This window comes from Oreochromis niloticus, unplaced genomic scaffold (assembly GCF_001858045.2).
Source record: "Oreochromis niloticus isolate F11D_XX unplaced genomic scaffold, O_niloticus_UMD_NMBU tig00008656_pilon, whole genome shotgun sequence".
Taxonomy (NCBI): domain Eukaryota; kingdom Metazoa; phylum Chordata; class Actinopteri; order Cichliformes; family Cichlidae; genus Oreochromis; species Oreochromis niloticus.
The window spans coordinates 1-13930 of NW_020329340.1; the positions used below are offsets into that span (position 1 = coordinate 1).

General features: G+C 41.1%; 1 protein-coding gene across 1 annotated transcript; it reads right to left on the reverse strand.

Moving 5' to 3' along the window:
• Positions 1-4923: 4923 nt before the first annotated feature.
• On the reverse strand, positions 4924-12950 carry LOC109198261 (mitochondrial ubiquitin ligase activator of nfkb 1-A-like; the record flags this gene model as incomplete). The annotated part of the gene is made up of 3 exons (XM_019353810.2): positions 4924-6277; positions 12150-12325; positions 12803-12950. Coding segments are annotated over 3 exons (552 nt in total), but the record flags the coding sequence as incomplete, so codon positions are not given.
• Positions 12951-13930: the final 980 nt, after the last annotated feature.

A 13930-nucleotide genomic window follows, 5' to 3' on the forward strand; every position in this document is an offset into this window, starting at 1 on the left:
TCCAAGCTTGAAGCACATTTTAATAGTGTGATTTGGCCACCTGACATCCTACCTAAATAATCCAAGCAGTAAGGATGTTTTAATAGTGTGATTTGGCCACCTGACATCCTACCTAAATAAATCCAAGCAGTAGTTTTAATAGTGTGATTTGGCCACTGAACTCCTACCTAAATAAATCCAAGCAGGAAGCATGTTTGATAGTGTGATTTGGCCACCTGAACATCCTACCTAAATAAATCCAAGCAGGAAGCATGTTTTGATAGTGTGATTTGGCCACCTGAACATCCTACCTAAATAAATCCAAGCAGGAAGCATGTTTTGATAGTGTGATTTGGCCACCTGAACATCCTACCTAAATAAATCCAAGCAGTAGTTTTCATAGTGTGATTTGGCCATCTGAACATCCTACCTAAATAAATCCAAGCAGTAAGCATGTTTCAATAGTGTGATTTGGCCATCTGAACATCCTACCTATAGATATGTACGATGGAGCCATTAACCACGTAAGGTAGCATATTTTGATAAGGTAGCATGGATTGATAGACTAGACCATAAATTTACTCTACGGTAGGATGTTTTGACAAGGTATGACGTTTTGTCAGAACACCGGCTCCCATTCAATTTATGTTTTGATGCGCCAGTGCAGACATTGGGTGGGTGTTTTGTTATGATTGTACATGATATGCAAAATCATGCAGATAAACATATCAGTAGCAGCCTCCTGATTTACGTACTGTAATAGTGTTTGTTCAGACAGAAACATACATTTAAGTTTTACTGTTTATTCTCTGAAGTGTAGCCAGAGCAGTTTATCTGATTGCACATTGTTCTGTATGTATACAACATATGGCTAATAGTTTTGGTTTGTCTGTAGCTCTGCTTGTGTTATCAGTCACATGCTCTAGCAGTTCATACAAAGAGGAACCATGTGGCTTCAGCAACAGAAGTTGATGGCCATTAAGATTTCTCTCTCACTTAGCAGTCCAGACTGCAATTGCAGTACACATTTCTCATATGTTGGTTTGTTCATATTGGGTTAAGAGGGGTTTTTAGGATAGATCTTAATACTCATGGGATTGTTTAAGTTAACCGACTTGAAAGTAGTGACTTAATAATCTCTCAGGACGGAAAAAGACCAAACTTGGAGTGGGCTGAGACATAGCAGCATATGCAGACATGCTGCTTGCTAATCTAAGGTTAGTTGGAGTGCTGACTAATACTGACATTCTTCTAGTGTCAAGCGACCTTTAACCCACTGAAATTTATGGAGGTCTTAAAGCATCAGTAGTCACAACATTATGCATTCTAACAATGCAAAGCACAGTTCTAAATATAAGAACTGGATCATATGTGAAAAGAAACTCCTTAAAACCACAAGTTTCTGAATATTTTTCGTAATTTGCACAACCATTTCTTTCAGTCATCTGCAAAAAGAATGCTTAAAACCATATTGCTCATGGGGACATTTTGATATTGCAATTATATCACCTTGGAGCTTTGCTTTTAAGTAACAGGCATTGTTATACTGTTCTTAATAATGTGAAATAAACATCGAACCCTCAAATAATTACATTTGACCTATCTGATTTGTTTTGCTCATTTTTATTCAGGTCTGTTGGCCCTCACAAGTCAACTAAAATATGGCACCATAGATTTTACACAAAACCCCAGGATAGTCCATTCTCTATATGACAATTAACTAACAGTACAATAGTGTCCCAAAGCCCCAATTATTCCTAAAACAATATTTCTCTTTGACAAAGGCTGTAAATTATAACTTCAAAGAACCAGACAGAGACACAAATATGCAAACAACCCCATTTCCAAAAAAGCTTTGCACTGTATAAAATGTAGATATAACCAAATGAAACTATAAACCACAACAGAAGATAAATATATCATACGAGCAAAAAAGATCTTAAGCGAATTGGATCAGGGCTATGTTTACCACTGTGTATCGTACCCTCTTTTTAACAACAGCCTGTAAATGTTCTGGAACTGAGGAGACCAGCTGCTGGACGTTTGGAGAGGAATTTTGTCCCGTTCTTGTCTGATATAGGATTCCAGATCCTCAACTGTCTTTTTTTTTTTTTTTTTAAATCATACTTTTAATTACATGATCCACCAAATGTTTTCTTAGATGTGTTGCTGCCATTAAAATGAAAGTTACCTAATATTTTTAATACGCATGTGGCAAGGATGCTTAAACCATATTGCTCATGGGGACATTTTGATATTACAATTATATCACCTTGGAGCTTTGCTTTTAAGGTCCTTGCCACTCCAGACCATTACAGACTACAGGACCACCAAACCCTCCCCCACATCCTCTGATGCCTCCTTCCTCAACGAGCTCACAACTTTTATGCTCGTTTTGAGCGAGGCAACCCCACAACCACAACCATAACAGACATGACGCCAGACCACCAACCTCTGACTCTCTCCCCCACCGATGTAGGAGCGGTGCTGAGCAGGATCAATGTCCACAAGCTGCAGGTCCTGATGGTATCCCCGGGCGTGTTCTCAGAGCGTGTTCTGGGGAGCTTGCAGGAGTCCTGACAGACATATTCAACCTGTCCTTGGCCCACGCTGTGGTACCGGCCTGCTTCAAATCCACCTCCATCGTCCCGATACCCAAAAACTCCAACCCATCTAGCCTCATTGACTACCGCCCAGTAGCCCTCACCCCCATCATCACTAAGTGCTTAGAGCAGCTGGTCTTAGCACACTTCAAATCCTGTCTCCCCCCCACCCTGGACCCCCACCAATTTGCATACCGCCAGAACAGGAGCACAGAGGATGCAGTGTCCATCGCACTGCACTCTGTCCTCTCACACCTGGACAACAACAACACCTACGCCAGAATGCTGTTTATAGACTTCAGTTCAGCATTCAACACAATCCACCCTCACAACTCATCAGGAAACTGACAGACCTGGGCATCAGTTCCCTCATCTGCAAATGGTTACTGGACTTCCTGACCAACCGCCCCCAACATGTCCGACTGGATAACCGCTGCTCATCAACAATCACAATGAACACCGGTGTACCACAAGGCTGTGTGATGAGCCCTTTCCTCTACTCCCTCTTCACCCACGACTGCAGACCTGCTGATGGTTCCAACACCATCATTAAGTTTGCAGATGACACCACGGTGATTGGCCTCATCAGTGACAACGACGAGGCCGCCTACAGGGAGGAGGTGGATCGTCTGGCTGAGTGGTGCGACACAAACAACCTGCTGCTTAACACCGAGAAGACTAAGGAGCTCATCGTGGACTACAGGAGGAATGCTGACCCACATCCACCCATCCACATTAAGGGACGGCTGTGGAGCGTGTGAGCAGCTTCAAGTTCCTGGGAGTCCACATCTCCGAGGATCTCACCTGGACGACCAACTGCTCCAAGCTGGTCAAGAAGGCTCACCAGCGCCTCTTCTTCTTGAGGACTCTGAGGAAGAACCACCTGTCCTCAGACATCCTGGTGAACTTCTATCGCTGCACCATCGAGAGCATCCTGACCAACTGTATAACAGTCTGGTACGGGAACTGCTCTGCCTCGGACCGGAAGGCGTTGCAGAGGGTCGTGAAAACTGCCCAGCGCATCGCCGGAGCACCACTTCCTGCCATAAAGGACATCTACAGGAAGCGGTGTCTGAAAAGGGCTGGGAAAATCATCAGAGACCCCAGTCACCCATCACATAGACTCTTCACCCTCCTGCCCTCTGGGAGGCGCTACAGGAGCCTCCGGACTAAGACCACCAGGTACCGGAACAGCTTCTTCCCCACAGCTGTCAGACTCCTGAACTCTGCCTCCTGACATCTGACCCACGTTAAACTCATGGACTGAACATACACACACCCACAACCACTAGCACTTTACCACTACTGTATAGTTCTGTGTAGATAATCATTCTGTACATACGATAATTTTTAATCCCACAACTGTTTATAACTTACATAGTTCACATTCTGTATAACTGTATTTCTCAGATTTCTGTATAGTTTTTATTTCATATTTATATCCTGTTCATAGCCTGTACATAGCTTGTACTCACTACAGCCTGTACATACTTATAGTTATAGAATATTCATAACATACTTCACACTGTGTACATTATAACATACCATAATAGACCCATTTCTGTAATATACTTACACATCTCTATTATTGCTAATTTATATTGTAATATATCTATATCACGACTAAAGCACTTTCTGGATGGATGCAAACTGCATTTCGTTGCCCTGTACCTGTGACATGTGCAATGACAATAAAGTTGAATTCTATTCTATTCTATTCTATTCTATTCTAATGAAATAGTAAAATGTCTTAGTTTAAACATTTTACTTGTTTTCTATATTTTATTTTTAAGAAAACATGAGTTTAAGAGATTTTTATTTGCGGTCCAGGAATTTCAGTGGCCATGTGTCTGGGCTGATGCTTGCTGATAACTAGAAGAACCAGTTGCTTGTATTTGTCTGGTGATTCAAAGATATCCGGCAACCGTACAGCGCTCTGACTACTGCGTCCAAAGTGTTTATAAAATCAACAAAAATGTTATTCAATGCACTGTTCTTGCAGTCGTACTAGTATAACGATCATGTCCACAGTGTGTCTGTGAAGGTTCTCAGTCATCCAGGTCATCGTAGTTAAAGGAGTTTGCAAAGAAAAGCGTCTGGACTTCTTTAAGTTGCTTGAAGACGTTTCACCTCTCATCCGAGAAGCTTCTTCAGTTCTAAGGTCAAATGGCCGAGAGTCCCAGATTTAAACCCAGTGGGAGTATCCCCCCAATGAGGGACAAAGGACCCCCTGGTGATCCTCTAATCACATGCGCCAAGGTGTGAGAGCGGGTGTGGGACCTAATCAGCCAGGGTTTCAGGTGAGCCCATTGTGAAACCTGGCCCCACCTTGTCATGTGAATTCCTGAGGTCAGATGGACCTCGGCCATTTGACCTTAGAACTGAAGAAGCTTCTCGGATGAGAGGTGAACTCCTTTGACCATGTCCACAGTGGGTGAAAGACTGGAAGCCACACTGGCTTTCAGGAAAAATCTCTTCTAATAGATATTTCTGAAGGTGACAGAGGATTTTGGCTACAGTAGCAATTTAGCAGCAACAGCAAGAAGGTAAATTTCACAATGGTTTCCACAGTCTGCACAGTGCACAGTCTTTTTTGTTTGTACATTGTGAAGATTTGAGCATCCACGTATCCTTGTTTTTTGAACAGCTAGAACAGTTTTCTATGCTCCCAGCACTTGTTGAAGTATTTTCTATCTTTCCGACCACTGTATTGATATATTTGTACAGGCAATCAATTCCAGGAGCTGTAGTCAGATGTGCATTTGTCTGTGTAAGCTGGCTGGTAGCACCAACTGTTTCTTCAAAGCTTGGGTCATCAGTCTTCAGAGGGATTAAGGCTGCTGTCCCAGTTAAAATCCCAGCAAAAAATGCTTCCTTGAACCGGTGAATGAGGGAAGTTGTGTAAAGTGCTTTGAGTGCTCAGGCAGGGCAGGAAAGCACTATAAAAGAATCAGTCCATTTACTTTAAAGTACCATCACTCAGTAGAAAATGCTAAAACAAGGCACATGAGCACTCAGCAAAACAAACATCTGTATTGCACAAGTTTACACATTTTTCCACTTGTTTTATATTCCCATATTTCCCACAACAAATCTCCGTTATGGACAAAATGTTTTCACAACATGACTCACATTTAATTTTTGATTTAATAAGTGTAGCAGTTTAGACTCGAAGCTTCTACTGAGGTGACCTGCTTCCACAGCTACGTCAGACTTGATACAGAGGTAGCACTCTTACAATCCTCTGTCTACAAATAGGGCAATATTGCTGTGGCAGAGCCTGGTAGCAGGTGTGGCAGCAGCACACGTGTCCACAGTCCAACAAGACACAGATACAGGGCTGATTGAGGCAAATAACACACATGGCCACGCCTTGAAGGTTGTCCTGTCCTGGTACATTATTTTGCTGTCTTGCGGCTTCAGCCAGCAGTCTGTTAAATTCCTTTCTTTCCTGCTCCCTGTGAGCCTCAAGGTGGCGGTAGTAGCGTAACCTGGCCCAGAAATTGATTGCTGCCCCTGCCAAAGCAGAAATAATGACCTACACTTTCCACCAAAAAGTTCTCATTCTCTCCTTGTGTGGCGTCGAAGTCCACTGGGGTCAGGAAGTACTGTGAACCGTTAGAAGGGGGTCGAAGACTCAGAGTGCCATCTGTGTCCAGCTTCAACTCGCCTACACCCGTAATATTTGTCCCCACCTGGAACAAAGGTGTGTCACTTATCAAAAAGAATAAATTATTAATTGTCAACGGAGAGTTGTACTTAGTAGTCAGTATAAGCTTTTAATGATATAAGTTTGCATATGATAGAATACTGTATGTTGACCTTTTGATGACTTAGACTGTTGTCCACTACAGGACTGTTTTATAAATTCTTTCTCACAGCTGAACAAGCTGTTATTATTTCACTCCTGCCAGGAAGAGGAGAGCTGGACACTCTTATCTGACGCTCCCTAACAAGAAGAGAGGCCGTGTCCTTCTGTATCCCACAACACACATGCATACACCTAAACCGCTCTTATCTTCACTCCCTACGCACTAACTTTCCTCTGCCTATGAATAGACGTATTCACTGTTGTATTATTTTTGCATATAAATAAAGACAAGTGCAAGAACAGAGCGCTGATCACAGGGCCCCCACTCTGTTGTGAGCGTTCTGTGACCGCCCTTGTATACAAGTGAAAAACACAGCGTCTGTGTGTGTTTCTACCCTTAGACTTAGCTGAAGAAGTGTCTTTAGAATAAATCTCTTGACATTTATTTTGGTCCTTCGTAGCCGGGGCAGAAACATCAGAACTGTTATCTGTGACTCTGTTCCAGGATCCAGCACTGATTCCTGACGCCGTGGGAGCCAGCACCGAAGTCTGTGCACAGCCCTCTTAGACGAGGCCGAAAGCCCTGGAACGTTTAAATTCGGGTCCAGGCCGGTGTTTTTAGTCTGGTCCACGGCGGTGGGATTCAGTCTGACGATCCGAACCACCAGTGAGACGTCTGAGGGTGAGAAACACTATTTTTGATATATAAAACGGCTGCGAAGGTTTTAAGAAACGCGTAAAATAAAATGATAAAATAGGTTAAGTTTGCCAACAGGCCAAAGGAACTAAGTTTAGACCAGTTTCAGAGGTAGCTGTTAAATACTTCGTGACAAATTAGCGCGCAAATGTCTATCTGTGTGTATGTGTGTATGTGTCTAGAAGTAAGTTGATTTTACAGCACAATACGCTGCTGAACTACTTCTATTTTATTTGTTTTCTTTGCTGAGGCTCACGTACTGGTGACAAATGAGAACGGTTGAGTTTTATCTCGTAAAACTGATACCGCTTCATTTTTTAGAAGTGAAGTAGAAGGGCGTATCAGCAACCACTCTGAAGTCAAGCGTGCCAGTGACAGCCCAGCAAAATCTTTGACAATGGGGAATAAACAAGCAAAATTAACACCTGATGAGGAATGTTTAGAAAAACAACAAACCAAACAATAATCCAAAAGAAAGGGAGAGGAATGCACAGGGCAGGAGTAGGGGGTAGAGGCAGGCCTAGACACACACCAAGCAGTGGTTTTAGTACTACATGCTGGAGGTGTGGAAAAGAGGGACATTTTGTACGTGACTGTAAGAAACAAAGAAGCAGTTCAGACTAGGAAGAATATAATAATCCCTCGTCAAGTAAAAGATTAGAGATCAAAGTTTAAAAAGGGCTGGATACAGACCCAACTGAATACATATAAATACAAGAGGAATAAAGTGGAATAAGCAAAAGGTTAAATTGAATTAGAGCTTATCTCTACTGTATTCAAACTAATAAAAGCAAGGATAACAACCTGTAAACTGGTATTAACAATGAAACATAGTTAGGATGAAGACTGTGCCCAGACTGAATAGAATGAAAGAAAATACATAACTCACACAAACACATATTAAATGAAATAGAGAGATGCATGAGGTATATTAAGGTTGTGTCATTGTTCAGCCAAGGAAAGTGTGTGAAAAGGAAAATGTCTCCAGCTTGGGAAGGGGTGAGACTGCAGCTCACCCTCAGCCCTTGGTGGACACAAATAAAATATAAATAAAATATTGTAATATACTATTGCTGTTATATAAAAAGATAATAACATTAATAATAACATAATATTAATATGAAGAGGCACCTCAGTCAGCTATGATGTGAGGTGGATAATTGTTAAAAGTAGTCTGCATCAAGCTTAAGGTTGCTCAAATTCAGTATAATGACATATGAAATGAAGAAAATAAAGAAAATATGTAAACTACTTAAGTGCATAGAGGCACTTGACCTGCTCGAAAACCTGTCATCCTAGATGAGACATTGCTGAAATATAGAGCACACCTATACTAACAACTAAAAACCCTGTATACAACAGCTAAAGCTACACAATTGAGAAGCTGAATTAAATATATGGTCACTGCTAAGCTGATGAGCAGGTTACACATTTTTTAGAGCAGGAGCTGCATAGGAACACATCAGGGGGAGGGAAACAGCTATTAAAGCTCAAACATGAAGCTGTCTGTGGGCTCAGTTTTTTTCCCTCACGCTTCTGATTTGTTTTTGGCAGCAGCCTTTTTGCATCCTGACTCGTGTGTAAAGCGTTCAAGCCATTGGTAACTTGTTTTTTGTTTTGTTTTGTTTTTTGTTTTGTGGGGTTGAAAAATGAATAAATCTGTGATCATACTTGTGGATCACAGTGGCACATAATGATTAGGCATATGATTTACTAATGCAGATGTAATAACTTTATTCTAAAATTCAGGGAGAACAAACAAGAACAACATCTTCAGTTGTGTCTTGTTGTTGTTCTCTGTGCAGTGTGCTGAGTTTTGTTTTTTGTTTCTTTTCTTTTTTGAAATGTTGCTTGAGTGATGAGTACTGTAACTTCTGAAGTAGCTCTCACCATGTGTCCTTGATGATGATAAGTCCAGAGCCAGCTGAGAGCTGGGTTGTCTGTTTTTTGTTTTGAAATGTAATTTTTGTTTTGAAAAAAAAAAGGGGGGGGGGGTTGTGTTTCTCAGCAAAGAACAACTACAATTTCATTTTCAGTTTTTGAGAAAGGAGAATTTATAACAACAATAATAATAATAATAAAACAAAGAGTGATGTTTTGCTTAAGTGTTGAAGCAGGCTAATACTGCAACATATAAATAAACTCCAATTATGGAGACTTGAAGTCACATGCTTAGGGCACACCCTCAGGTGAAGGCAGAAAGCTACTAAACAAAGAAAAGAAGCTATATAAAATGCGCCACAGCCACAAACTAAGCATTCATATTCTTTCTAACTCTTAGTGAGCCTGAGTTATGACCTTGGCTCCCTGTTTTTCTGCTTCCACCAAGGGTGGGGGTGACGCTCCCGTGGCATGTGCTCTGTTCTCTTTACTATCACAAAGAAAAAAAGAGAGAGAGAGGCCCCTACTCTCTGAATACAATATTCTTTTCATAACTCGGCAGTATGAAATGTCATGAAACAGTGTAACTCACTCACAATAAATCAGCAGCATAGGATAATACAAACCTATCTAATAAATCTAATGATTTTCACATTCTTTTAACTCAGAAGTATGATGTGGCCTACAGCAGTATCATGATTCACTCATTTTGATTATAGGTATAATGTAATATATAACAGCATAATAATCTCACAACTGCTTCAAGCACATTTGCCTTTCTTAACACACGCGAGTGAAAGGCAACTGTTGAGAAAATGCTCTTTTGGGTGAAACAGTCCCAGAGGCCTTGCATGCAAGCTACTAATACACATACATGCAATGAAGAACAGCTTACACTACAGCACACACTATGCATGCGCCTATATCTCTCATTAGTGTTAAAACAGGGAAAACTTAATAGTTTTGTTATCAAATGCTGAAGTTTATCCACTACTAACAAATAAACTCTCTGGGTTGCAGGACAACAACTTCAAAAAGAACGACACTGGTATGACCAACCAGTGATGAAACAACAAAATTAGTGGTTAAGAGTCAAATTGTGAGATGTTTTCTGCTGATTGAATCATACAAGTGATTACTGAAGGAAGGGAAATTCTCTTTTTGTGCTTTTAAACATGATCTTACGAATTTTACCATGTACCTGTGTTGTCCTGTCAACTTGGTGGGTTATGAGTTGATTATATGGTGAGAAAAACACAAAAAAAGGGGGGAGAGAAGGCTGACACAGGGCCTGGCCCGGTGTTTCTCCCCTCTCTGAATAACACAGCCAATACAACATCATTTTCCTGTTCGTCTGTTTTTGTTTTGTTTTTGTTTTTTCTCTTTATGTTTGATTACAGGCTGCTTTGCCAGCCCGGAAAGCCGAGGCTGACCTGGACTCCTGCTCTCCCCTCTACCATCTCTGACCCTGACCCTGACCAAATACTGCAGCAGCTGGACCCATAACAACAATCTAAAAATGTCAACAGTGCTACAGGAAAGCGATCTCATGCAGCAGAGACGGAGAACGTTAAATTCAAGGCCCGTTTCACTACACGGGGGAGATTTCCAGACAGCTTCAGCTGACAGAGCTGTGACGAGACGCCCATTAAGCCCGAATGAAAAGTAAGGCCGAGCAAAAGAATGCTGACCTTGATAACTTTGCATTTAACACTGTGCAGGACAGTGATGGACCAACACGGATGATCGGGCAGCAGAAGAAAGGGCGTTCCAGAGACAGGAGGAGCAACTGAGGTCAAAAGGCACCTCAGAATGGACAAAACACAGAAGAAGAAAGGACTGCCCCAATTGGGGCCAAAACCAGGACAGACTGAACTTTGAGCAGCAGCAGCAGCAGCAGCAATGGTCGCAACCGGACTGAAAAGGAGGAGGGCAGGACCCCAGGGCACGCTTCAGGCCGTGGTTTACCCAAAACACCAGAACAGGAAAGTGATAAACACGCCAACATACACAAACATACACATCTACACACACTGACTCAGAATGAAGAGAAACACACACCTGCACAGACGTGCACTTGTTGATTGAGTGAGAAATGACACACACACACATCAGACAATGTACACTCATCAAACATGACTGACGCCCTGAACGCCTTGAGACAGATCCAGCAGGCTCAAACTCAGGACTATGTAAATAATACAAGTGACTGCTAAAAAGACTACTACTGCCTTTTCACTGTGCAATACTTTTTGTTAAAAACCAACGGTGCAATAGACTTCAATACTTGAAATACTTGAAATACTTGCAATTCCTTTGTATTCTTATTCTTATTTATTCTATTTATCCCTTTTTGTATTTTTACTTTTATTTTGTGTTTTTATAACATGTATACTGCCATGTCTGAAACTCATGATTAACCGTATAATTGTTTCCACTGTTGCTGCATACATAGCCGTGACAAATGATGATGATGACCCCGACCTGTTGGAGCATGAAGACTTTGTGTGATTAATGATGATGTGACAGAAAATGTACAACAAGATGTTACATACTGATATCTCACTTCAAAGTTATACTGACAACAGGAGGGAATGTCAACGGAGAGTTGTACTTAGTAGTCAGTATAAGCTTTTAATGATATAAGTTTGCATATGATAGAATACTGTATGTTGACCTTTTGATGACTTAGACTGTTGTCCACTACAGGACTGTTTTATAAATTCTTTCTCACAGCTGAACAAGCTGTTATTATTTCACTCCTGCCAGGAAGAGGAGAGCTGGACACTCTTATCTGACGCTCCCTAACAAGAAGAGAGGCCGTGTCCTTCTGTATCCCACAACACACATGCATACACCTAAACCGCTCTTATCTTCACTCCCTACGCACTAACTTTCCTCTGCCTATGAATAGACGTATTCACTGTTGTATTATTTTTGCATATAAATAAAGACAAGTGCAAGAACAGAGCGCTGATCACAGGGCCCCCACTCTGTTGTGAGCGTTCTGTGACCGCCCTTGTATACAAGTGAAAAACACAGCGTCTGTGTGTGTTTCTACCCTTAGACTTAGCTGAAGAAGTGTCTTTAGAATAAATCTCTTGACATTAATATTGGCAGTAAATTAGGCTTTATGAAGTGAACACTAATTCATTCAAGTTTGAATATAATGACTTACTTTGAGAATTCCCTCGATCTCCAGTTGACCTTTTGGCTTCTCCCCAGTAAAGTACTGTCCAACGAGGTCACCCAAACTGTGACTGACCTGGTGAAACTTCTCATATGTGACCTCCTTGTCCAGACCAGCGGCCGGTAAAGGCGACAGGACTCTGATTTCGGTATTATCCAGTCCCTCTAATAAAAAGGGCACCGCCTCTAGTTTCTCATGCAAGAGTCATTTATTATCTGTCCTGTAGTGATGGGAATTCCGGCTCTTTATAGAGAACCGGCTCTTTCGGCTGTGTTTTGTCTCTAAGGGTCACCATAAATATACTTTTATTTATTCACGCTACATAAAATGTAATAAATAAATTATAAAGTACAAAAAACAACTATTTACACTTCAACTTTTAACTATTTAAATTTTCAGCTTTTCCTTTTAAACAAAGTTAAAGTGAAACAACACAAAACACTGCAAACCACAACACAATAAAATATAAATTAAAATATGCAAAACAAAAAGAAGATGCACATTCTCTGTCATATAGGCCTGGGATTTTTGTGGAGAGTGTTTTCCTGCTTGGAATTGCATATATAGGATTCACTGCATGAATAAACTTTCTGAATCCTTTATCATCCGTAAATGAAAATAGTCGTGGATGATTACTATACCTTTCTGATGTGATGAGGTTGTCTCTTGTTCTTGCCCCTGGCTCTCTTTCTCTCTCTCTCCCTCCTGCTCTGTTCCTGTGCTACTGCGACTGTAACTACCGTGTAACTTCAAAGAGCCGGCTCTAAGAGCTGTTTCGTTCGCGACGCATCACTACTGTCCTGCAAAGGTAACGTGAGGAACAGTTTGCACATGTGATAACAAGGAGAAAATGTTAGATGTACTGGAATTTCAGCTTGCTCTAATGATGTTCTCACCATGTACGTAAAAGTCCGTTCCACAACAGCCTGGGTTCTTTCACCATGAATTTGTGCAGCATGCCAACATTGTCTTTGTTGTACCAACTAATGAGAGGCCTTCTAGCTGGTTTTACGGCACCTAAAATGTATATGAGCACACATACAGTAACAGGGAACGAGAGGCAGGCTGGTATACAAGTTTTCAGATTAAATAAATAAATTTTCTAGTCCTCATCAAAAACAAAAAAAAGACTGATTACCTTCAATGATGACATGCTGTAGACATGCTCCTGGAGTAACCTTCAAAATGTTAACCATGGAGAATTCTGGAAACATGGAGCACACACTGTAAATAAGACTGACTAATTAATAACTCGTGCATTTGCTTGTCCAGTAGTTATGTCTTTGTTGCGTGTTAATCAGCTCACTGTAAATGGATACTTTTCGGTGCAGTGCTAGCGATCACCAAGTTGCTATTAATTGTATAAATGACTGGTTGAAATACTAAATCTTTCAAAAGAACCAGTTTAGCTTGAGAAAAGAAAAGATATGTCCCTAACAGATCCTTGTGGATTTACATCAAGACAGATGCCGATGGCATGAGCTAAAAGAACACATCAGGAAGTAATCAAGAAACTCAAAAAGACTAAAAGTGCACAACATAAACAGCTAAAAACTGAATAAGAAAGGACGACGGGTTTCAGAAGGACAGAATAAACCTTTACATAAAATGGTCATTGTTTAAATTTCTCACGCCCTCTTCTGTGAAATGTCAATTGCAGCCTGATCTCATACAACTCCCCCATCAATAGCCTTGCATCTGTCCATTGCCACTATTTCTTCTTGCACAAATGCAGCCACTTCCAAGTTTGATTTTTTTCCTTCAAAATA